The sequence below is a fragment of the Delphinus delphis genome, chromosome 20 (genome assembly GCF_949987515.2).
Source record: "Delphinus delphis chromosome 20, mDelDel1.2, whole genome shotgun sequence".
In the NCBI taxonomy this organism is placed as follows: Eukaryota; Metazoa; Chordata; class Mammalia; order Artiodactyla; family Delphinidae; genus Delphinus; species Delphinus delphis.
Genome location: NC_082702.1, coordinates 12803147 through 12827698, shown reverse-complemented (window position 1 = coordinate 12827698; position 24552 = coordinate 12803147). Strand labels below are relative to the sequence as shown.

The 24552-nt window shown below is 54.1% G+C and overlaps 3 protein-coding genes across 8 annotated transcripts in view; all 3 read right to left on the bottom strand.

The window, feature by feature from the left end:
* Window positions 1-3784, bottom strand: part of LOC132416755 (galectin-10-like) — a 105252-nt gene extending 101468 nt beyond the window's left edge. For 2 of the 3 annotated variants that reach the window (XR_009517711.1, XR_009517710.1), the window contains exon 1: window positions 3267-3784. The gene's annotated coding sequence lies outside the window, so the exon portion shown is untranslated. The remainder of the gene's footprint in view (window positions 1-3266) is intronic. The other variant, XM_060000329.1, reaches the window with a different exon arrangement.
* A 473-nt stretch (window positions 3785-4257) lies between these two features.
* Window positions 4258-12718, bottom strand: DYRK1B (dual specificity tyrosine phosphorylation regulated kinase 1B). 4 transcript variants are annotated; one of them, XM_060000325.1, is made up of 12 exons: window positions 11800-12145; window positions 10396-10559; window positions 9230-9349; window positions 8952-9140; window positions 8419-8566; window positions 7270-7556; window positions 6399-6545; window positions 6177-6317; window positions 5831-5866; window positions 5551-5746; window positions 5051-5157; window positions 4258-4955 (listed from the first exon to the last, which is right to left on the bottom strand). In XM_060000325.1, exons 1-12 carry the CDS (start codon window positions 11873-11875, stop codon window positions 4584-4586), a joined length of 1983 nt encoding a protein of 660 aa, XP_059856308.1. In that variant the 5' UTR covers window positions 11876-12145; the 3' UTR covers window positions 4258-4583. The 4 variants fall into 4 exon arrangements, with proteins under 4 accessions (XP_059856308.1, XP_059856310.1, XP_059856307.1 ...); XM_060000327.1 differs by lacking the exon at window positions 11800-12145 and adding an exon at window positions 12578-12718 and having other exon boundaries at window positions 4259-4955; window positions 5551-5866; XM_060000324.1 differs by having other exon boundaries at window positions 4259-4955; window positions 5551-5866; window positions 11800-12144.
* A 298-nt stretch (window positions 12719-13016) lies between these two features.
* FBL (fibrillarin) lies at window positions 13017-23042 on the bottom strand. Its single transcript, XM_060000679.1, has 9 exons — window positions 22941-23042; window positions 17967-18152; window positions 17780-17881; window positions 17596-17690; window positions 16406-16576; window positions 15376-15508; window positions 14167-14279; window positions 13209-13354; window positions 13017-13122 (listed from the first exon to the last, which is right to left on the bottom strand). Exons 1-9 carry the CDS (start codon window positions 22948-22950, stop codon window positions 13098-13100), a joined length of 981 nt encoding a protein of 326 aa, XP_059856662.1. The 5' UTR covers window positions 22951-23042; the 3' UTR covers window positions 13017-13097.
* Between the last annotated feature and the right edge of the window lie 1510 nt (window positions 23043-24552).

The window sequence follows — 24552 nt, the reverse complement described above, 5'->3', positions numbered from 1 at the left end:
CTCTGGCTCAGGATGGCTCGTCTCAACGCCACATGGTGTCAGCTGGGAGCTGGGCTAGACTATCTGAGATGGCATCACTCATGTGTGATTTAGCACATCGGCTAAAACGGTGGAAGAGCTGGGGGATGACTGGGCCTCTCTCTTTCCACGTCTCTCTCCACTGGGGGAGCTGGACTTCTTTCTGCGGTAGCCCAGGGCTCCAAGAGAGTAAAAAAGCACAGCTGCCAGGCCTCTTAAGGCCCAGGCCTCCCAACCAGCAGAGCATCACTTCTATTGCATTCTGTGGGTCAAAACAACCCACAGACCAGCCCAGATAAAAAGGGAGGAGACTCCACCTCTTCAAGGGAGAAACAGGAAAGAACACGTGGCCGCCTTTAATAGCAGCCATTTTAATCTCATGCTAACAGCCTCAATCCCCACACAATAGCCAATTCCCCATACAACAGCCTGAGGGAGTTTTTAACACTCATAGCTGACTGTGCCTGCTTCCACTGTTTAAAATTCTTCTACAACTTCCCTGGGAATTCCAGGAAGCTGCGTGGAGAGGCCAAAAAAAAAAAAAAAATTCTTCTACAACTTCCCACTGCACGTGGGGGTAAGGACACAAACTCCTTACAGGATCCACATGGTCTGGCCTCTTGCTCCCCCTCAGCTTCTAGGTTCCCAGCACCACACACACACTTACCTCTTAACAGAGTTAATGCCTACCCCATCACCTCAAACCTCACTTCCTAGAGTCCAGATTAGACTTTCTGTCAAGTGCTCTTATGACACTCTACCTTTCTTTGTAATTTCATATTTGCGTGAGAAGTTGACAATCTGAACCTCCACACCGGAGACTGTGAGCTCTCTGGGGACCGGGAAACTGCTTTGTTCTCTGCTGTATCCTCAATCCTGAGCACAAAGCAGAGGCAAGATGAAATGTTTGTTGAATGTCTGAGACCTCAGAAAACGTTAAGGCAGCCCCTTAAGGTTCTGTGCATAGGGGATCAACAGAGTCCCTAGAATGCTAGGATCAGGAACTGTACTACTGAAATCATCCATCCATTCATTCAGTAAATAGTTATTGAGCCTGTACTACATGTCAAGAGCTCTTCTAGGTGTTAGACATAAAGCATGGAGTAGACACAAGCTCCTGCCCTCATGAAGCTCATGATCTACTACGGGGGTGGGGGGGGAGACAGACAATAAACAAGATAAATAAATTATGCACCATGTTAAGCAGTGATATGATTAATGCTAAGGAAAAAGTTAAAGGGAAGACAGATATGAATTTTTTTAAATAAATTTATTTTTGGCTGCGTTGGATCTTTGTTGCTGTGTGCGGGCTTTCTCTAGTTGCAGCGAGCAGGGGCTGCTCTTGTGGTGCGCGGGCTTCTCACTGCATTGGCTTTTCTTGTTTCAGGGCACAGGCTCTAGGCGCGCGGGCCTCTAGTTGTGGCGAACGGGCTTAGCTGCTCCGCAGCATGTGGGATCTTCCCGGACCAGGGCTCGAACCCGTGTCCCCTGCATTGGCAGGTGGATTCTTAACCACTGCGCCACCAGGGAAGCCCAGATACAAATATTTGTGGCACCATTCTAGAAGGGTGGTCAGGAAAGATCTCAAGGAGAAAGTAACATCTGAGTAAAGACCTAAAGGAGATGGTGGTGAGCCTTGACTATTCGGGAGAAGAATGTTCAACATAAAGAGAACAGCAAGTGCAGAGGCCCTGAGGCCAGTGTGGCTGGAACAGAGGGAACAAGAAGGGAGTAGATGATGTCAGACAGGCAACAGGGACAGATAATGCAGGGCCTTGCGGGCCATGGAGAGGAACGTGGCATTTACTTTCTGTGAGATGGAGCCACAGGGTACCGAGCAGGGGAGGGATGTGACCAGACCCAGGTGTCCACAGTGTCCCTTTGGCTGCATGTGAGAAACAGACAGTGGGGAGCAAATAGACCACTGAGGTCTAGGCAGGAGATAAGGGTGGACAGGGCCAGGGTGACAGGAGTGGAGGTGGGAAGAAATGGTCCGATTCTGAATATACTTTGAAGGTATTTGCTGATGGACCAGACATGGATAAAAGACAAAGAGGGGAACCAAGGACAACTCCCAAGCTTTTGGTCTGAAGGACTACAAGAATGGAGGTGGCATTTAGTGAGAATGTGGGAGGTACACGTTTTTGGGAAAAAACCAGGAGTTCAATTTCGCAAAGATTACTCTCAGTATCTCTACATATCCAGGAGGAGATTATCATGTTGGCAGTCAGTCAACAGGCCAGGAGAGGGGTTCTGGGCTAGAAATAGAAATTGGGAATATATATTTCCATGCTCATCACAAATTCCTCACAGGACCCACATGATTTGACTCCTGCTGATGTCTTGAGGTTCATCCTGCACCTTGCTAAGTCAATAGTTCACACACAAATCCTGAGCCCTCCACTTCCTAGCCATGTGATCCTGGGCAAGTTACTTAATTTCCTCTACCATTAGTAATCTTATTTGCAAAAGGGAGATCATAGTAGTACCTGCTTCCTATGACCGTTCATTCAAAAAAAGTTTTATAATCATTTTTGATATGTCAGGCACCGTCCCACAGTGCTGGAGAGATTCCTTTCGCGCCCGTCTTCGCCTCCCTCTCCCACACAGCCTGTGAACTCAGCCTTCTGGAAGTCTCCCCCACCGACACTCATCCTCCCCTCCCATCCAAGGCCCCTGCCCTGCTCCATCCCCGACATCTCCTGCCTAGGATACCACAGCTGCCATCCTGGGCTCCCAGACCCTAGTCTTTTCCCCGTCAATCTATTCCCAGCTGGCAGCAAATTGGGCCCCTTCCCTTCTAGAAAACCCTCCGTGGCTCCTCACTGCCCTCAGGACAAAGTCCAAACTCCTTACAGAGCCAACAAAATCTTCCACGATCTAATTCACACAGCACTTTCAGTAAGATTTCCACCAACACCAACCACCTGCAGGTCATTAACACACCAGGCTATTTCTCATCGTTGCCTTTGCGCAAGCCATTCCACCACACCACCGCCATCCCCAAACGTCCCTCCGTCTTCAGGTCTCAGCTCAGACAGCACCTTCCCCCCCGGCAAGGTTTCCCTACCGGCGCCGGGCCTGGGTTCTCTCCGCGTTTCACGCTGCCTCCGTTAGCGAACACACGCAGGCCCGTAACGGGGCCTTTGCCCGTCTCTCCTACTGACTAGGGCTTCCCGCGAGCCGGGCCCAACACAGAGGCTAGTGACGGCCCACGTGGTGGGGCCGCTTCGGGCCTCCGCGCTTACCTCCTGCTCGGTAACGATGAACGCCTAACCTGCACGCTCTCCCGGCACAGCGCAGTCACCCACGTTCCGCAAGACTTGGAGAACTCAATACTCCCGCAGAGTCTGGCCAAAGCCACCCAATCACGGCCTTCTCCTCCTCTACAGCCCGCCTTAAGCATCCGGGCCCCGGCTGCTTCTGACTGTCCATTGGCTACCTGAGAACCCGCCCCTAAACACGTGAGCGAAAAGAATTCTGGGCTTTGTAGTTCAGCAACGAAAACGAGGAGAAGAAATTTCCAAATAGAACTCCATTTCCCAGGAAGCCCCGCGCCCCGGTGGCGGGGGACGATACCCTTTGAACCTGACGGCTCTTGATTGGCCGGTTACAGACAGACGTTTCCAAATTACTATGGAAACAGGCCCACTTACCTGCAACCCCGGGACTTTCTTTTTGCCTGAGAATCTTAAAATGCTTTGCTCCACAATGGTTCCGAAGAGTGAGACAAGACGTGTGGGGGGTAAATTCCGTACCCACTGCCTGCCTGCCATTCCCCAGGTGGCACCAATAAGGCCTGCTACATGCACTCAGCACCTACCGGATGACCGGCAAAATGAGCCATGCCTGTGCAGACTCTGTGGAAGCCCTGGCTTATTACGGCAGAACCTGATGTTTCCCAGAGACAGGCCAGAGCTGGGCCTTTACCTTTCAAGGTCTCAGTTTACCCTAGAAAAAGCAAGTGTGGGCTAGCATCCTATCCAGGATTTGTGTCTAGATTTCCACAGCCCCAGACCTCCTGCAGTCCCATGCCTGCATCAATAGCCGTAACCTCCCCAGGGACCAGGGACTCATCCCACACGACAAAGCTCTTCCAGCACCGCCCCCCCTTCCCCAAACACCGTTCCCCACCACGCCTCTGAGGGCTGGGTGAGGGGAGCCGAGGGCCTGCAAACGCTCAGGCGGGAATGTGAGAAAGCTCTTTACTGGGGGGTACAGCAAGGAGGAGCAAGGCCATCTCCCCCTACCTGCCCCCACCCCCTCCTAGGGCCCTGGGGTGAGAGGGAATCTCCCCCTCCCCACACTGGACCACCACTGTCTTTGGTACAATAAATAGAAAACAAGGGGAGAGAAGGGACCAAGGGTCCAGTCCTTAGTGGGGAGGTGAGCCTAAACCCCTCTCCTTGAACCCCTGCCCCAGGCCCCAATCAGTGCAGGCCTCACCCACCCCGGCTGGGTAGCAGCAATTCCAGTCAAGGGGAGAGATGAGGATGGGAGCCCAGGGCCCCCAGATTGGGTGGGGGGGGTATGGCTTCAGGAGGGGCCCCAGGGAGGGGGCAGGGTCATGAGCTGGCTGCCGTGCTCTGGGGTATACCACAGAGGCCCAAGTGCGGCCCCAGAGTGGCAGGGTCATCAGGGGGTGGGAGGGGTGGACGACCTCCTGTCATCCGAGTCCGGAGGGCTGAGGCAGCCGGGTGCTGGGGGGCAGGCGCTGGGTGAGGCTGGGAGCAGTCCGGAGGGCCGCCCACCAGGCTCACATCCATCAGCTCCGGGGGTGGTGGCGAGGTTGGTGACGGGGGACGGCCAAGGCATCGGGGTTGAGGGGGTAACTGGGCCCCGGCCCCTGGCAGTGATGAGGCAGAGGCAGGGGCCTGATGTGTCTTGTGCGGCACATCACCCCCTGCCCAGGGGCGCAGTGGCTGGGAGGGCAGGACCTAAAGGAGCAAAGGAACAGTTGGTGATGGAGACCTAGGTCCTGAAGCCCCAGACACTCCACCACCCACTTCCAAAGTCCCCAAGGTCCCATTACCTGGGGGCTGTTCATCTCACAGTCAGTGACGGGGGGCCCAGGGCCCCCACAATATCGGTTGCTATAGCGGTAGGTCCGGTTGTCACTGGAGGAGCCACTGGAGCCTCCTGGAAGTGCCAGGGGAAGAGAGGAGAGGCCTTAAGCGAGGAAAGGCAGGGCTGAGTTTTCAGGTGGCTGAGTCTGGTTCATGGTCCAGGCCCAGGTCTGGGCTTTGGGGCCAGCACCCAGTCGAAGGATCAGACCCAATTTTGAGATCAGGGGTCAGAGTTCAGTTTGGGGTGTCAAAGAGTCAGAACCAGTTTTAGAGATCTGAACCCAAGCTCAGTTTCAGAGACCAAATCAGGGCCAGTCTGAGCTCGCCTACCCCACCCATTCTGGAGTTGAGGATCATGCAGTTTCACAGCTCTAGGTGAAGGCCCAGTGACAAGGTCCCCCCCAGATCAGGCCAAACCAGAGCTGCCCCGACCCCTGTTCTACCCCATCTGGCACTGAGCACCCACCAGAGCTGGAGATGGAGCTGGCGGTGCTGGAAGAGGGGCAGGTATCGAGGGGCGCGGGCGAGGTGGAGGCACTGCTGCCTGCCGGGCCCGTGTTGGTGGCCTCATCAGCCGTGCGGCGGAAGAAGCCGTGCTGCAGAGCCCCCAGTGGGCTGATGCGGGCGGCGGGCTCATACTCCAGCATGCGCAGCACCAGGTCCTGGAAGCGGAGGTAGTCGGCGGGGCTGTGGCCCGGCTCCCCCGCCCGCCGGCCCCCGGGCCCGCCCGTCTGCACGCCCAGCACCTCCTGCAGCCGCCGTGTCCCGGGGCCCTGGTAATCCTGGCAGGGGGAGGTGGGAGGGGGGGCAAGAGAGTGGCCGTCAGTGGGCAGGAGGGGCAGGGAGACACACACGGGGAAACAGAGGCACAGGAGAGAAAGTGGAAAGAGAGGAGCTAAGAAGAGTTGTGGGGTAGGTAGTAGGAGAGATGGGGGGGTGGGGGAGGAAGGAATGGACAGATGGGGTGGAGGGAAGAGGAAGGAAGGGAAAGACACAAGGGAGGGGAAGCAGGGAGAGAGGGAGCAGGGAGCCCCAAGTGTGAGAGTGAGGGGCCACCGGGGTAGGAGGAGCGGCATGGGGCAGGGGCCGCACCTTCCTGAGTTCCTTTGTCCTTCGCAGGGTCCAGCCACCCCCAGGCAGCCGCTCAAAGTACTTTCGAGCCTTGGGTGCCTGGTCCAGCATGGGGGCTGGTGGGATGCCCAGCACCTCCACAATCCGGTTCATCTGGTCCACCTGAGAGCAGGCAGGCAGTCAGGATCATCAGGCCGGCCAGGCCTCCACCCCCTCCAGCACACCCCCTCCTCAGGAGCACACCTCATTGGAGCCACTGAAGAGGGGCTCTCCAGTGTGCATCTCCACCAGGATGCAGCCCAGGGACCACATGTCAATGGCCAAGTCGTAGGGTGTGCCCAGGAGCACCTCGGGCGAACGGTAGAAACGGCTCTGGATGTACTGGTAGATCTGGGGGAGGAGAGAGGGCAATAGTCAGAGGTCCCGCCTCCCCAACTCGCACCAGTGACACCCCCACAGCTAGGAGGACTGACTAAGGACAGGTCTCCTGCCCCCAAAACTGGGGACGGGGGTCTCCAAACCCTGATGTTATCAACACCAGCTTTCCAGGAGTCACTCTGCTGGCCTAATCTGATCCTGATCTCCATTTCTGCTGGCCTGATCCTGAGCCCCTCTTGGTCACCAGAGGCTGGGAGTCTGTAAACCTAGGCCCTTCCCACCCTCCCAAACTGGACACTTTTCAAACCACTACCAGCATCATCTTAAATGCCAGCTCACAGGAAGCTGCAAAGCTGAAGAGCCCCACCCCCTTCCATCCCCAGCTTTAAGAGCACAGAGTAAACAAAACTTTGTAAACTGCCACGCCAGGCTCAAGGCCACCCAACTCCTCCTCTCCAACCCTACAATCTGGCAGCCTCAAAACTGGCTTGTTCTCCCAGGCTCCACTCCTTTCCTTCCGGCAGTATACCTGTAGCCCTCTCCTTCCCCCACTAGCCTCACCCTCCGTACCCGCACACACCCCCTTCCCAAGCACTATCCCTCAGGCATCAGCCACTCCGAGCTGCACATAACGAACCCATCCCCTCCTAGCCTCGCCCCTTGGCCCCAGGCCACCAGTTGGCCCCGCCCACAGCCTGGCCACACCCACACCACTGGCCCCACCCCGGGGCCGCACCCGCTGGCCAAGCTGGCAGGAGCTGCCGAAGTCCACGATTTTGATGGCGCTGCGCTTGGGGTTGCAGAGCAGGATGTTCTCGGGCTTGAGGTCGCAGTGAATGATGCTGAGCTCGGGCGTGGCCAGGAAGAGCAGCGCCGTGCAGAGCTGCTGCGCTAGCTTCCGCGTCAGGTTCAGCGAGACGCCACGGAAGTGCGTGTTGCGCAGGAGGTCGTATAGGTTGTAGGAAAGCAGCTCGAACACCAGGCACAGGTGGTTCCGGAACATGAAGTGTCGCTTCAGGTGCACTGCCGGGAAGAGGACGGAAATGGGCCGAGGGAGAAGAAACTGAGGCTCAGGGAGGGCCAGCGGCAGCCTTGGGCCCACGCTCATAAAGAGAGAGGCTGGAACCAGATCTGTGTCTCTGCTTCTGGAGCACAGGCCAAACTGTGGTGCGCCCACAGGTACCAGCTGCTAATCAGGATGTTTTTATATGTCTATAACTTGATTCACACAGGAAGTTAATTTTCAAGTCTCTGTCAAACTTCCTGATTAAACCAAAGAGAAAGTTTCCATTTGGTGCTGATGGGTTTTTAACACCATCCTACACTTCCTCATTTAATTTTATAATCTTGTTTTAGTCTCAGTTCTGTTTATTTTTGTGACAAGGGATGCTTGCTTTCCATTTACTGTAAGGTTGTGTATTTTCCTTTTAAAAGAAATGCATTCCTTAAATCCACTTGCTTTTTCTAAGAGGAATCAGTACAGGAAAGAGGAAAAAGACTGGCATAGATGTTAAGAGTAAAGGCTCTGGAGTCCACTGCCTGGTCAGATTATAGCTCTTCTGAGTACAAACACTGTGACCTTCTGCAAGTGACAGCACCTAAGTGCCTCTGTTTTTTCATCTCCAAGCTGTGGGCAATGATAATGGGGCTTCGGTGTGGGTTAAACAAGTGACTTTATGTAAAGTTCTCACAACAGAGCATGACCCTCAGTGAGCACCGGACAAACTCTGACCAGCATTCTCATGTGAATAGGGTAGACATCCTTAAAGCGGCAGGAGAAATCACTGATGTCCGGGAATTACAGACCAAACCCTGCCCTGAAGACACCAGCCCCTTCCTGTACCGAGGGTGACCCATCCCCAGGCAGCTCTGCCCCAGGCCTCACCTATATAGTACTTCATCTCTGTGTCATGCTGGTTCATCAGCTCCAGCAGCCGCAGCTCAATCTGGGCCTGGTTCAGGAAGGCCTTTTTGTTCTTGATGATCTTGATGGCCACCAGCTCCTGGGTCTGATGATCATAGGCTTTCACCACCTGTGACCACAGGCATGTCACAAAGTGAGGGAACGGGGGCGTGGAGGGCAGAGCCAGGTACCACCACTCTTCTCCCTCCAGTAAGGAGACCCACCAATATCACCATCAGTAACACTAATAACTCAATTTGAGTGCTCACCAACAGTCAGACACGAATGTAAACACTGGATATGAGATAACACAACAACCTTATGTGGAGAGTCCTGTTATTTGCACTGCTTTACAGAAAAGGAAACTGAGGCACAGGTAACCAAGTGATTGCACTGGGGTGAGTGGCCCAGCATGGAACTTGAAGCCACTGAACCACTGGCTGTATGGGTCAATATCAGTGGGTGCCCGTACCTCCTAACCCCTGGATCAGGGTCGGGTGGGGGGCATCCCGCACCTGGCCAAAGGAGCCTTTGCCAATGAGTGAGTCAATCTCATAGCGCTCCAGCCAGCGCTCGCCACTGCGCACGATGTAGTCATGGTTGTCATCGTCATAACCGTGGTTCAGGACCTTTTTCTCCTTCTTGGTGCTCGAGTCCTGAGGTGGCACCTGCTGGGCCCGCCGCTTCTTCTTCGCATAGTATACCTGCCCGGCCGGCCGGGAGATGAGGACTGATGAGTGACCGATGCCAGGACCCCTCAGCACCCAGCCGGTGTCCCTCACCCCCTGCCCACCTCATTGATGTGCTTGTAGGTCTTGATGAGGTCCACGGAGAGCTTGCGCAGCGGGGCTGAGGTCGCGTCTCGGAAGGCCAGGGGCAGCCTCCGCGGCAGTAGCCGCCCATCAGGCAATACCTGGGGGAGGCGGGGTGACGGGTGAGCACTGAGGACAGGCCTTAACCTCTGACCTCAAGGAGGAGAACTCAGTGGGCAGCTGGCGCATCATTTCCACACACATTATTTAGTTGGTCACTGTCTGACAACCCCACTAGAACAGAAACTCCCCAAGGGCAGAAACTTTATCTTGCTCTTGCTTTATCTCCCGTGCCTGGAGCAGGCCTGGCACATAGTGGGTGTTCATTAGAAATCTGCTGAGTGAATGAAGTGAACTATTTACCCCTTTCTTTCATCACATACCTTTACTCTTTTCTAAACCTCAGTGGGAGAGATCGGATAGGAAACCTGGGCTCTGACCCTCCCAATCCTTCACCTGAGACCATCCATTTTGGGTATCCCATGTTGAGGAGCTCCCTATCTTGCTCCATCCTCATCCCTAGGGGCCTTCCTAACCCTCACCCCCCACTCTGTGCATCTTTGACCAGTTTTCTCATCCTAAGGATCTTGGATCTGGGTCCAGCACCCTAGACCACCTACTCCATCCTGCTTCCAGCTCTACAGTTCAGGGCCTTAACAGTCTACCCTTGAAGGTCTTTACCCTGCGCCCCCAGGCCTTGCTGGCTCCAGGACCCTGCAGCTCAACCTTCTTCCCTTCAATCCCTCCAGATCTTTCACTCTGGACTTCTTTTTTTCCCCTTAATGAACATTTATTGAGTGCTTACTATGGGCCAGACACTGTCCTCAGCATTTCCAATTGCATTTCATTAACTTGTTTAATCCTCACAACAACCCTGTGAGGTAGGTATCATTATAGGCCCCATTTGACAGAACAGGAAACTGAAACGTGGAGAACCTAAGTAATATAACAGTGGTGCCAGGATTTGAACCCAGGCTCTCCAAACCCTGACTCCACCAGCAACTCCTCTATACCTTCCACTCCCATGGCACCCTTCATGCTCCTGGGAGACTGTCTTGGGCAACCACACCATCTTTTCGGCCCCAAGATCCTTCTATCCCAGCCTCCCCCGACCCCCAGGCAGGTGAGGATCCAGCTGAACGCGTACCTGCGTGTGCTCCTGGGGCCCCGGGAAGCCAGAGAAGGGACCATGGCCCGGTGGGACGGCCATGGTGGGCTCAGAGGGCCGCAGGGGAGTGAGGCCTGGAGCGGGAGCCCGGCCGGGGGGCGCCTTCTCGCATCCTGCACCTCGGCTGCCACCGCCGCTGAGACCTGAGAGCAGGCGGGAGGCGGGGGAACAACATGGAACAAGGGGATGTGTTGGGCAGTACCAAGCGGGAAAGAGGTGGACAACACAGAGAAGGCAGGGCACAGAGTGAGGAAGAAAAGGGTACAACACAGCAGCAGGTGGCAATGAAGAGAGGGGACAGAGAGAAGTGGTAGAGGTGGGGCACAGCGGAGTCCCCAACAAATGATTACCAAATAAATGAAGTAGGCAGCACAAAGAGAGGAACATGGAAAAGGGAATGATTGGGAGCCAGGCAGGGATGTGGGCCATGACAGGAAAGGACAGAAAGACACGAATAATTGCGGGGGAGGAAGAGAAGAAGAGAGAAACCACAGACAGTACAGGGAGTAGGGTTCACTCTCCTCTCCCCATTTCTACTCATGGCCCTCCCCACACAAGATCCCACCATCCTGTAGTCTTCCCTAACGTCATGACCTCGTATTACCACAGCAAGGTCCCTCCACTTCAAGATCTACCCTTCCCAGTTGGTGCCCCAATCCAGAGAACTCTAAGATCTCCCTAAACCATATGAGAGTCTTCTGGGCCCCCTCCAAACCACCAGGATCCTCAGGGACCTCCTGATCACACCAAGGTTATCTGAGGACCCCTTCATAACAGGGTCCTAACCCTATGGCATTCTCACCCACCACACCCTTCCCAGGGGACCCTCCCCATTTGGTGCTAAGACCTCTTCCCTATCATTTCCTCCCACTGGGGACCACCCCTCCGTAATTTCCCAAACCATATTCCAGTTCCCCCATGCCACATCAGGGCCCTTCCCCACATTACTCCAAGCCCCCGCCCACCCCCAATCAAGGCCCACTCCTTCTCATGGAAGCAAGGGGGAGGCATTCCTTCCCATGGTTTAGTGGATGGTCCTTGTCTCCCCTACCCTGGCTCCTACCCCCACCCTCCCTAATCGTTTTTTCCTGTCAGGGCCCTTTCTCCAGTCACTCCTCTACACCAGGGTCAATCCACAACTGTGCCCATTCCTAGAAGGCCCCCATAGGTAAATTCCCCAAATATCACAGAGTTCTCCCCTTCCAGAGCATCTATCACACCAAAATCCTCTCCCCACGGGCCTTCTCCCATGTCAATCCTCTTCCCCTATGCCAAGCCTTGCCACTCCACGACCCCTCCTCTCTCTTGAGCTCCCCCACAAAACAATCTCTTCCTCGGAGCCCTCCCACACCAGGACCCTCTCTCCCAGCCCCCACCCCCTACCCGGGTCGGGGCTGGCGCGCCCACGGGGGGCTGGGGCGCGGTGGGGCCCCCAGTGGGGTGGGCGAGCGGCCAGCATGGCGGCGGTGTCTGTGGTGAGAAATCGGCCGCCTGTCCCGGCCCGGCCGGCCCGGCAAGCCCCGCGGCGGGGAGGACAAGCGGGACAGGCGGCTCGGTGGGTGACAACAGCAGCCGCCGCCCCGCCAAGGGCGGGGAGAGGAGGGGACGAGGGTCAGCCCAGGGCACGCGGGGGAAGGGGAAAGCAGGTGGACGGGGGAGGGGCGGGTTAACCCTCGCCCCGCCAGCACCGCCCCGGTCAGCCACCCGCCCCAGGGGACCCCAGCGTCCCGCCTCCCACCCTGGAGGCCCGCCGGGGCCAGCGGAGCCCCGGCGGGCGGGGCCGGACAGAGCTTGGCAGTCCACACCTACGATGGCAACAACCTTGCCATTGGCCACTGCTGCCAAGAGCTCAACCAATTACAGCCCAGGACAGCTGTTGCTAGGCGACGAGGATGCGGCCGGCGGAGCCGAGACCAAACAAAGAGCGGGAGCGAGGCCCGGCTACCCCCTCCCAGTCTCCCTCCCGAGACTGCTACCTCGGGGCTCGGCCCCTTCCAGGAATCCGACTAAGAATAGCCAGGCAAGGCCTGCACCTGCCCACCACCCCCCTCCTCTTCTCCCTCGGCCTCATGCTAAATCTCGCGGCGACGCGGGCAGGGCGGGTCCCGTACTACCCCCCTCCCGAGAGCGCGTGCTGCCCCGCCCGTAGCCGCGTCGTTACCTGAGGGCGCGGGCAAGGGAACTCAAACTGCTCGGGAAGCCCGAGCTCAGTCCTGCCCACTGGCTGAAGATATCCGGCAGACGCGGCGAGCCAGGGCCCCGATTACCCAGTAATGCAACCAGCAAAATGGCGACCACAACAAACCGGCCCCCCCCGCCCCGGACTCCGCCTCCCGCCCCCCCCAACCTGTTTCCCCCTCACGTGACCCAGGGAAACACTCCGCGCCTGCGCTCAGAAGCGCTTACCGGGATCTACACGCAGAAAGCAACCAACCCCGCCCAAGCGCCGAAATCCACGTTACGGCTGCGCAGGAGGCAGCTAAGGTAGGAGCATGCGCTGTATGACCGGATGAAAACGCCCGCCCCCACCACCACGCAAGTTGACCGAGGGCGCATGCGCCCTGTTGATAGAGGTCGCCAAGCAATCAGGGGCAAAGGGAGAGACTGATGAGTCTTTTAATAGAAAAACACACAGTTAACAGTAGCAACACAGTCTCTCGCGATCCTGATGGCGCTGGGCTTCAGTTCTTCACTTTGGGGGGTGGCCTGTGAGAGGAAAGAGATGAGGGGACTCAGAGCTCATCACCACTGTGGGGCACTCCTAACAAGTATTGACTGGACCCCCTGCTCACCTGTACACACCCACGACCACAGCGTGGTCTCTTTCGTATGGCTCTAGCGTCAACTGCTCCTGGGGCTTCATGTTCTCCTGCTGCATCTTTTTCACTTCAGAGGCAAACACGGCCTCTGCAGAGGCTGTGGAGTCAATGCAGTTGGCCTGCAGAAGAAAGAGGATTTGAAGTCCACAGCAAGGCTTTGGGCTGCTTTCCCTTTTTTGTGTTTCTTTAAACCAGTAGAATTTGTTTTCATTGGAGACTAGGCTTTGGGAATGTGGGGAAAGACTTCGTTAGATAAATTTTCAATTTGGTTTGGATTGGAACAGGAAGCCTTCAACAGCGCCCTATTTTTCTAAAAGCCAGTGTTTAAATCTTACACTCCGGGTTTTTCTTTTTTCTACTTCCTCTTCTTTAACAATAGCAATAATGCAGCTGAGAATGCTAAAACAAATGCAGCAAAGGCTGCAGAAAACAATGGTGAATCTGGTTGAAGACAATGGAGAGGCCTCTGTACTTCAAAATGAAACATTTTTTAAAACGCATCCAGCATTTATCTGGTATTTAGTTTACACCAGGTTCTCTTCTCAACACTCCATACATATTGAGGCATTTAGTCCTTACATCAACATTAAAAGAGATAGGACTAACATTGCTATTTTGCAAGTGAAGAAACAGGCATATAGGTTAGGTAACTTGCTCAAAGACACACAGCAAGATGCAATTCAAACTCAAGATACTCAGACTCAGCGATCATGCACTTAATCGCTACAGTCTATGGCCTCTTTAAATTCTAAGCTTTTTACTTTTGTAGACATTTTTCATTATGTGCTATTTGATTGGGTGGCTTACAGGGAGCTGGGAATAGACTGACTGGATTGGGGGATGGAGGCCCCCTTGTTTTGACTGGCTGCTTGGCAGTTACAGATAGAGAAGATACTGCCACCCCATCTTAGGACTCCTCTAAGCCCCGCACCTTAATGGAAATCACAAAGTGTCCTCCATTACGCAGGAAGGTGTGGGCATTCAGGGCTACAATCCGCGTCTGGTCTGGCTGGGCCACGTCAGCAAAGATCACATCCACCATTGCTAGGGAGAAACAAGTAGCGGTTAAAAGCTGGATCCACTGGATTTCCCAGCTCCTCCCATGGGGCCTGCACCCCAACACCAGCAGGTTCCTGGCAGAGTCTTCCCTGCCTCCAGTCTCACTTCCCCCTGTTGATCCCCCTCCCTCCAGAGTGCCCCCAAGATGGGTCCAAAACCCACAGTCACACCATTCATTCATTCCTCTTGTAAACCATGTTGCCACCTACTCTGTGGCCAGCCCTGGGCCGGGCGTGGGGGACAGAGAGACGAGTCAGACCCGGACCCTGCCCTCGAGACGCTCCCGGGTCTGGGGGGGGGAGACAGACACGTCATCAAAAAGACAAGTAAAGGTGAGCACTTACAGGCAAGAGCGTCTGCAGGATTGTCAAATGAAAACAAGTTGCAGGACAAAGGGTAAGGTATGAATGCACAGGGGAAAAAACTCACGAAAAGAAAAACCCGGGGGAATGCAAAGTAGTATTTTTGAGGCAGAGTAATTTAAAAAATAAATAAAATAAAATAAAAAACTTAAAAAAATGAGAAGATGGTGCAATGAAAACTGACTTTTTTAAAATCAGGAAAAGCAGACGTCAGATTGTTCATACTGGTTACCTCTGGGGGTGGTTTATAATGTACTCCATTTTTACACTATGCTTCTGAATTTGTTTTTAAAACAAAGTTATTTACATTCACAATGGGCCCCTCTGGGCCAGGCCATACTCCGTTTGTGCTTTCTGGGTTATGATCTCCCCAGACGGTGCTGATGAAGACCGTCAAAGCAGGCTTTTATGCATAAGTCAGGGGTAGTATAAAAGGTACCACACTTTTCGGGGAGGCAGGAAGTACTGGGGTGGGGGAGATTAGGGGGAGGGGCAGGAGATTGGAGGAAAGGAGGTTGGCCCTCCAGACATCCCAGACCCTGAAGCAGGACTGCCACCTCCACAACCTCACCTGGCTCCCCCGACCCTTTTCATTTCTGCAGACTCAAGAGGCCTGTTCATCCACTCCAATTCCATCCAAATCAGGGCTCTGGAGGCCTCTTCCAGGAAACCTGGAGTGGCCTGTCCTACCCCACCCGAGCCAACCCCAGACCCCTCACCGATGAGCATGCGGTATTTGTGCGGGTGCCGAGCATCTTCAATGACAGGAATAATGTTGGTCCTCTTCTTGGCCAAGTTAATGAGGTCACGGCCAGAACGGTGGGAGAATTCAACTGCATAGACCAGACCGTCCTAAAATAAATCAAAATCGAACAAAAACGATACTAGTTCTCATGTACGGAGTGCCTACTTTGGCCCATATACTGCATGCATCTCTTCAAATCCCCAAATCCAAACCCTACCATTTAATGACTTGTTATCATTTTAGATGAATAAACTGAGGTCCAAGGGTTATTCGATCCTGCTTTGCCTGATCTGAGAGCCCAGGCCCCCAATTCAGGCTTAAAATGAGGAAGCTAGGGCGCAGAGATGACATCGTCACAGCTAAGAATATCTGCAATGGGCCAGGCACTGCTCTTGGCACTCTACAGGATTTAACTCATTTATCTTCACAATGACCCTATTTTCCAGACGGGTAAACTGAGGCTCAGAGAGGGACAGTAACTTGCTAAAAGCCACTTCACTGTTAAGAGCCCGCACCAGAGCCTGGGGTTTTTAACCACTAAATTGCACAGCCTACAGTCTTGTAGCTGAGTGAGGGGTCATGAAGTGAGATGCATGGGTGCCCTCTCAGCAGGGAGCCTGTCCAGCCACACAGAAACACAGGCCCAGAAACTGACGTCTTCTGTTCTTTCAAGAGAAACCAGAAGACCAGATTTGGGGGGTATCAATTTTTAAAGAGGGCAATCAAATCAAACGTCCTCTCAGCTCCGGGCCCCTCTATCACTGGTCACCCCAATACCCACGCCCCTTCCCTCCAGGCCGAGAACTCAGGAGTGAGGCTGAATGAGGCTTTGGAGACGATGTGGTTCAAGCCGCTCCTTTCACTCACAGGCACTGTGACCAGGAAGGGCCTGGCTCCAAGCCACACGGTGCAGAGACGTGGCCAGGGCCTCTGACCTCCAGGCTGGCAGAGGAGGTGGCCTTTCCCTCCCTCCCACCCCTTCCTGCCCCCACCTGTCTACTCACCGGGCCTACGATATCAGAGACGTGAGAGACGGTGGTGCCTGAGGCAGCCCCCAGGTAGAGCACCTTGGCCCCTGGCTTGATGTGGATCTGGTCCACGCCGCCCAGGATTGCTGCCGCCAGCTTGGAACGGAAGGGGTTCCAGGCGCGGTACTCGATTTTGTCATCTCCCTCCTGGGCCGGGAGAGATGGGGACAGAAGTCAGTGCCAGGCTCTTCTGTAAGAGCGCACTGCTCTTAACTCCTGGGCCCTCAAAAGCGACGGGGCGCCCAGTCATCGTACAAGAAACGAACGTGGGTACACATCTGTGGCCACGGCAGAGGCAGGGCCTGCCCTCTCGTGGAGGTTCCTGACTCAGGGGCAGCGACGGGGACAATAAACAAACAAGATCATCCCAGGTAACAGCAAGGCAAGACCTATGCATTCATTCTATAGACACTGACCGTGCCCCTATGCTTAGGAACTGGAGAAACACAGTGAAGGGGACAAAGGCCTCGCCCTCAAGGAGCGAGGATACGCTGAACTGACTAACACACATGGCATAATAGCTAGTGACGGGGCTAAGGAGAAAAGATCAAGCCAGGAAGGAAGATCTGAAGCATGGGGAGCAGGGCGAGGGCAGGTGAAAATGAGAAAGGGTGGCCAGGGAAGAGCCAAGGAGGAGACACCTGAAGCAGACCTGAGGCTGAGGGGCCACTCAAATTATCTGGGGACGTGCATTCCAGGCAGCAGGAAAGCCAGCAGAAAGGCGGTGAGGGCAGCTTTTGATAGACAGGGTGGTGCAAGGGGGCCTTGTGAGAGAGACAATGTGACACCTGCCCAGAGCTGCTGGTGATGAAAAGGAACCAGCCATGCACAGGGCTGGGAGGAGAGTGTTCCAGGCAGAGGGAACAACAAGGTTGTCGTTGTGGCTGGAAGACACTAGGTTAGGGGGACAGTGGGTGGAGACAGTGGGGAGGCGGGGCTAGAATGTGCAGGGCCTTCCAGGCCACACCGAGGACTCGGGACTTTAACCTGAAGCCAGCGGGACGTCACGGAAGGTATCTGAGGAGGGGGTGCATGATCTGACTTATGGATTAAGATGATCCTCTGGCTGTCACGTGGAGGACAGACGGTGGGAACAGGGAGACCAGGCAGCCGGTTACACCGTCAGCTTGGGGCTCTGGTGGCTTAGCCAGGCGCCCAGGTCTCACCGAAATCGAGACTCTCTTCTCTCCATAAACCGATTCTCCAGGGACCAGATTCTTGGTGACCAGTGCATCTTCCTTTCCTCGACAAATGAAGACACCTGGGTGAGGGGATCAGAGCAGGGGTGAACACCCCGGCGGGCCACACCCCACCCCTAACCCCAGGGGCTTCCCTGCCTTCCTCACTCACCCTCATGCCGATGAGGCTCGACCATCACATTCTTCCCCGACTGGTTTCCTTTTCTTCCTCCCCGACCACGACCGCGGCTGCCACCAGACTGGAACCCGCCACCTACAAGGCAGAGATGCAGTGAGAGGGAGACCCCACCATGCTTCCCTCCCCGCCCCCCAAGCCCAGGGAAAGCCCCCTCCATCACCTCTTCCTCCCCCTCCTCGCCCACGGCCCCTAAAGCCTCCGCCTCGGCCTCGGCCCTCGCCAAAGCCTCCACGGCCTCCGCCAAAGCCTCCGCGGCCTCCGCCAAAGCCTCCACGGCCTCCGCCGCGACCGCCACGGTCACCAAAGCCACCTCGGCCACTGAAGCCGCCCCCACGGGGGCTGAAACCTGTGGTGGAAACAGAAACAAGAACCATCAACGGGGCCACGGAGCTTGAGAAGTTACTCCTACGCCGAGGACCTCCACTCGGGAGAGAAACGTGTGCGCGTGGGCGCCAGGAGAGGTGCCCACGTGTGTCCACAGCAGCAGAACCACGGACTAACCTGAGCGTCCATGAGCAGAATGGACAAACGAAAGAGGGACGATTCCTGATCAACAACGAAAAGCATCAACAGATCCACACAACAGAGACATAAATCTCAGAATCATGGTAAGGGAAAAAGCAAGCCCTAGAAAACCACATCTAACACAATAACCCCTTTATAAAGGCCAGCAACAACTAAGAGGTGCTATGCGGTGTGGATGTATGTGGTAATCCACGCCCCCCCCGCCCCCCAAAAGAGGCAAGAGAATGATAAATGCGAAACTCACGATATTAGGCTTTGGGAGAGAGAAGTTATGGGGTTAGGATAGGGGAGGAAAACACAGATAGAGGTAGATTTACTGTCAATATTCTGCTTTTCTTGGTTGGTTAGTAAATGCACAGGATCTGTTCTATTATCAATATTAACTAGTCTGAAGAAGAGTGTGCACTGTGTGTGTACATGCACTGTGGCAGTAGGGTCCCCCGGGCCCTGGAAACTTCTTCATGCCCTCCCACTCCTGCCCTCGTGTGTGGCAGAAAAGCGCCAACCCCGAAACAGAGGGGAGGCATTCGACATCACATCTTTCCTGCTAACTGATCCCCCTGCTTCCAAGCACGCACAAGTCTCTCCCAACTCAGGGGGGAAAAACGAGCAAAACCCAAAACTGTCCTTTATGGATGGGCGACTGATCATAGCAGTTTAGGGCCTGTCAACAAGATGGGAAGTTGAAGGGAAAAGAAAACATTCAGAGAGACTTTATTTTCATCACTTCAGGAGAGAGCAAACATTGTTCACTGAGCACAAAACAGTGTCTGAAGCAGACAGAACTCTCCTGGTGCTAACAGATTCAGTATTTGACTTTTCTGTGATGGCTTCAGATCTGCAGTACTTTCAGAAAACTGCATTATCAAACAATCGTTCGTGTGAAAATTAGTGATGGTTTAAAATGATGTCACTTGATGTAAACTATTCAATAACGAACTTTGCTAAAGTTTTTGCAAAGGTGCATTATATTCCCACCCTATGAAGGCTTCATTCGTTTTAATGGTGTTAGAGGTGAAAATGTAGAACTCTGAATAGCTAGTCCTAATTTAGTTGTTAAAAATGAATGGTTTTCAAACTCCTACACCAAGAGTTGTTGACCTCTGGTCTCCCACTCCCTCTGCAGTCTACTGCCCACACAGCAGCTGGTGACTGACCTTTGCAAAACAGCAAATCAGCTCTCATCATTCCCCTGCCCAAATCCCTTCAAAGGTTTTCCGTCACATTCTAACTGAAATCAAAATTCCTTTCTCCGGCTTCCAAAGCTAGAAATCGGTGGGTCTCATCCCTGCCCAGGGCTGTGGCTTAGATTCTCATGTAAATTGTCTGGGGTGGAGGCCTGGGCATGGGGCTTTTATTTATTTATTTTTTTTGCGGTACGCAGGCCTCTCACTGTTGTGGCCTCTCCCGTTGCGGAGCACAGGCTCCGGACGCACAGGCTCAGCGGCCATGGCTCACGGGCCTAGCCGCTCCGCGGCATGTGGGATCTTCCCGGACCGGGGCACAAACCCGTGTCCCCTGCATCGGCAGGCGATCTCTCAACCACTGCGCCACCAGGGAAGCCCCATAGGGCTTTTTAAAGTTCCTCAGGTGACTCTAATGTGCAGCCCAAACAGAATCACCACCATTGGGCTTGGCTTTTGCTGACTTTTCTGACCTTTCTCTATGTTGGGTCCCGTGCTCTTCCTCCCCAAGAACAAACTCACTTTGCAGCTTCTAAACCTTGAGCATCTCCTGTTCCCACTGCCTGGGTCCAGAGGACATTGCTTGACTCACCCACCCCACTGCACTCAGGTCTCTGACCGAATGTTCCTTCCTCAGAAGGGCCTTCTCTGGCTACCTGACCTTTACTCTGCTTGCTTTTTCTTCCTATCAGTTATCATACATGGCATCTTAAAGATTATTACTGCCTGCCTCTCCCACTAGAATCAAGCTCCAAATGGACAGAGATGTTTGCTTTGGTCACCACTGCATCCTGCACAACACCTGGCACAAAGTATGGGCTCAACAGATAGTAAATGGGCTGATAACTCTTAAACCCCTGGGTTCTGTCTCATGAAGAAAACACCCTCTCTGTTCATTCAGGAAGCAGGTGATCAGATGGTGACCAGAGCCCCAGTTCCTCCCTCAAGCAGCTCGTGCATTGACTACAGGGAGATGGCCATTCCATTCACGACCCTAGAGAGTAGGGAAGGTCTGTGGGTATCCTGAAAAGTTCACCTGTAAGAAGGAGATATGGAAATAACACAGTGTCCACCTCGCAGAGTTGTAAAGATTAAATGACAATACACACAGAGCACTTAATATGCTACCTCGCACACAGTTTGAATATATTATTCAAACTCAGGAGAATGAATCCCTCCTCCTTCCTACTTAGGGGAGAAACCACTAGGCCTAAGAGACCCTCAACACAGGCCTGATAGAACAGAGACCCAGAAAGTGTGGGCACGGCATGGGGCACAGTGGGCATGATACTCAAAACATATCTTAATCCATTTCAGGTCCTGGGGTTCTTAGAAAAATGTACTGAAAGTACCCACTCCTCAGAAAAATGCACATTCACATACCTTTATCTATTAAGTTTTGGCTGGAGGGTCCACAGACCCCCTCCCCGACCCCAGTGTAAAACTGCTCTCCTGCCACAGCCTTCCCCATCTCAAAACTGGAAACTCTACCCCTCCAGTTACACACGCCAAAACCCTTCACTGTCCTTGACCCCTCTCTCTCACACCCACATACAAGCTGTTGGCTCTATCTTCAAAATATATTCCCTGACAATCTGTCAGCCAGGTCCATTGCTACCACCCTGGTCCAAGCCACATCATCTCCTAGTAGATGACAGCAACAAACTTCCCACTGATGTGTCTACTTTCACTCTTGTTCCCCGAAAGTCTTTTGCACACAGAAGCAAGAAGGATCCTTTTAAAGGTCTCAGTCCAGTCTGACTGACCTCAGGTCCCTGCTCAAAATCTCCCAAAGGCTTCCTCTCTCAACCAGACGAAAATCCTCGCTAAAGAGCTGACTCCGGACAACTTCTACAACTTCTTACCCTAACACAGTGAGGGAAGGGTTGGGAAGGCGTATCCTCCATTCCTGGCACAATCAGAGCACAGGATGCCTGCAGGCTTGTCCGGGTCTCAGTGGGAGCCACACTGCCTGGCACTGCCTATTCCACCAGTAGATCCGTAAACACTGAAGAGAAAGGGAACTTGAGAGGGGGCATGGACCCACAAATTCTGCCCCCCCCAGATGACCCCATCTCTCCACAGGCTGAAGTGTGGGGGGAAGGAAGGAAAAAAGGAAACCTGTACTAGGAAACAGACCCTTTCAGTCATGGCAGAAGATTTCCCCAACTCCAGGGGACCAAGTTGCGGGGAGGGGAGAGGGGCTCGGCCTGATTCAGGAAGAGCTGAGACACCAGGGAGAAGGACCCTAATTTTGCTCCCCTTGAGAAGAAAGATAACAATTAGAGAAAATACTATTATATGTCAAGCACCGTGCTATATGAGACATAACTGCAAACTGTAACATTGTGTAAGTTTAAAGTGTACAACCTGTTGATCTGATACACATATATTGCAAAATGATTACCACCATGTGCTATTTTTTCTTAACATGCTCTCACTAAATTAGAACTGGGTGCCATTTTATTGATGAGATAACTGAGGCTCAGAGAGGTAAAGCCACTTGCCCAACGTCACACAGTAAGTTAAGCATAGTAAGGATTGAAACTTTGAACTGAGGCCCTTCTGCTGTCAAAGCCAGGACTCTCATCATTCCACTAGGAGGGAGGTGTGGAGGGTTCATCAAAATCTCGAGTAAAATCGGAATGAATAAAACCACTCACGCCCTGTGATTACCTGCCTTGCCCACCCCACGATAATCCTATACTGGGCGTGTGAAGTTTCACCTCACCTCTCACCGCGACTTGAGAATCACTAGGCCCAGGAGCTCCACTCCATTCTCAGGGACCCGCCCCCCTCCGGAGAGTAGAGAGCGGGAAAGTGGGCCAGGGAGGGCAAGCCGGGAATACTCATCTATGCCGGCCCTCTCTGAGAAGCTAGGTTTGAAGCCAAGGGTACTGCTGTTGCGGCAGCGACTGGGGAGCATATGGGGTCCTAGAAGGCCCAGCCCCCGCACCCAAGACCGGGGGCTCTCCGCCTCCCAATCAGGACAAATCCCCAAATCCCACGCCCAGAGATCCAAGACCCCGGATGCCTGGATCTAGATTCTGGTTCAGTACCCTCGACTGCCGCCCGCGGCCCAATATCCAAGACCCCTAATGACTGCCTCAATGAAACGAATCCCAGTTCAGGACACCCTCAATTCTACGCCCAAGACTCTCTACTAACGACCGTGACCTCTGAGAAGTCAATCACAAACCTCTAGACCAGGAACCCGAACCCCAGGCTCAGGTTCGATCACAGGGCGGAACCAAGCCCTCCCATCCCCACAAGAGACCGGAACAAGACCCCTTCCCCACAAGAGACCGGATCCAGGGCTCAGAATCCTTGCCCCCAGGCCAGGACCCCGCCCCTCCGTTCCGGCCCGGCACCCCGATCCCCGCCGGATCCCAGTCCTGAGCTCCGACCCCAACCCCGGCCTCCACCTGGCTTCATAGCGAGCGTGGAGCTGCACGGCTCAGTAATCTGCGACTTCCCCGGGTCCACGCGTCTGGGGCTTTCGCACGTGGAAAGGAGCGCACGCGCGCGGCGACGTACACTGCGTGATGCAACCACGCAGCCCCGCCCCTCGGAGCCTCAGCCCCGCCCGGAGCCTGGTGTGAGCGCTGTGGGCGGAGATTTCTGAGCCTCTCAGGGCACAGCCCCCTCGACCGTCCTTCGAGCTGCCTTGACCTGTGCAGCGTTCGCTACCCAAAATACGCTCCCCACTTCCCTTTTACTGGTGCGATCACCCCAGTAATCAGGGCTTATCCCCAAACTTTCGCACGGGCTATGCCCTCTGCTTCTCTTCTCTATTCCTAGTTAGCTCCCTAAGATTCCCTCTACACTCAAAAGCCTTCCCTGATCCATTTCCATCCCCAAGAACAGGGGCCGACTCTGGACTCCCATTCATACATTGGAAAAGCATTTGTTGTGCGCCTGAATGTACCAGGCACTGTTCTAGGCACTGGGGATACAGTAGGGAACAAGACACACAAATCCTGGAGCTCATCTTCCACTGGGGGAAACAGACACCAGACAAGTTATTAAAAGCATGCTGAATGATAGACGGCAATAAGTGCTTCAGAGAAAATAACAAGCAGGGAAGGGGGACAGGGACTGGTGCTGGGACGGGGGTGTGTGGGGTGTGTGTGTGTGTGAAACTGCTTACGAGGTGGTCAAGGAATGCATCCAGTGACTTTTCTTAAAAATTAATTAATTATTTTTTGGCTGCATTGGATCTTGTGTGTGCAGGCTTTCTCTAGTTGCGGTGAGTGGGGTCTACTCGTTGCAGTGGCCTCTCTTGCTGCGAAGCACGGGCTCTAGGCGCGCGGGCTTCAGGAGTTGTGGCACGTGGGCTCAGTAGTTGTGGCACACAGGCTTAGTTGCTCTGCGGCATGTGGGATCTTCCCGGACCAGGGCTTGAACCCGAGTCCCCTGCATTGGCAGGCAGATTCTCAACCACTGTGCCACCAGGGAAGCCCCATCCGGTAAGGAGTGAGGCATGCTCCTATCTGGAGGAAGAAAGTTCCAGTCAGCTAGGATTTTAGGTGCAAAGGCCCTGAGCCAGGAAAAGTAAGGAGGGTTGCAGAAACACTGAGGAATGTGGTCGAGACAGAGTGAGGAGGGGAGAGTGGGAGGAGATGAGGGCAGGGAGGTTAACAAGGCAAATTATGTGGGACCTTGGGGTGAGAACTTTGACTTTTACTCTGAATGAGATGGAGGGTCCTGAACAGAGAAGGGATATGATCTGACTTGGGTCACTCTGGCTGCATGTGGGAAACAGAGTGAGGGAGCGGGGTGGGAGCAAGAAGACCAAGGAGGGGCCTGCTGCAGTGGATCAGGTAGGAGACAGGATGGACCAGATCAGGATGCAGGCAGAGGAAGGAGGGAGGAGGGAGAAGATTCTGTGTAAATACTGAGAATTTTTTGGTAATTTTATAATTTGAATATTCATCCTCATATTCATTCCACAAAACAAAACAAGTGCTACTAAGAGAAGTTACTAACAACCTCCAGGAGAATCCACTGGTCTGTTCTGTTCATTGTTGTATCACT

Excerpts from the sequence above, each read along its gene's own strand:
- DYRK1B (XM_060000324.1), bottom strand. The coding sequence starts at position 11,875 with ATGCTGGCCGCTCGCCCACCCCACTGGGGGCCCCACCGCGCCCCAGCC. Across the intron at positions 9,141-9,229 it reads CCTACAAGCACATCAATGAG|GTATACTATGCGAAGAAGAA; the intron begins GTGGGCAGGGGG and ends CCGGCCGGGCAG. Across the intron at positions 8,567-8,951 it reads GCAAAGGCTCCTTTGGCCAG|GTGGTGAAAGCCTATGATCA; the intron begins GTGCGGGATGCC and ends CTGTGGTCACAG.
- FBL (XM_060000679.1), bottom strand. Across the intron at positions 14,280-15,375 it reads CAAATACCGCATGCTCATCG|CAATGGTGGATGTGATCTTT; the intron begins GTGAGGGGTCTG and ends GTTTCTCCCTAG. Across the intron at positions 13,123-13,208 it reads GTGGTCGTGGGTGTGTACAG|GCCACCCCCCAAAGTGAAGA; the intron begins GTGAGCAGGGGG and ends TTCCTCTCACAG.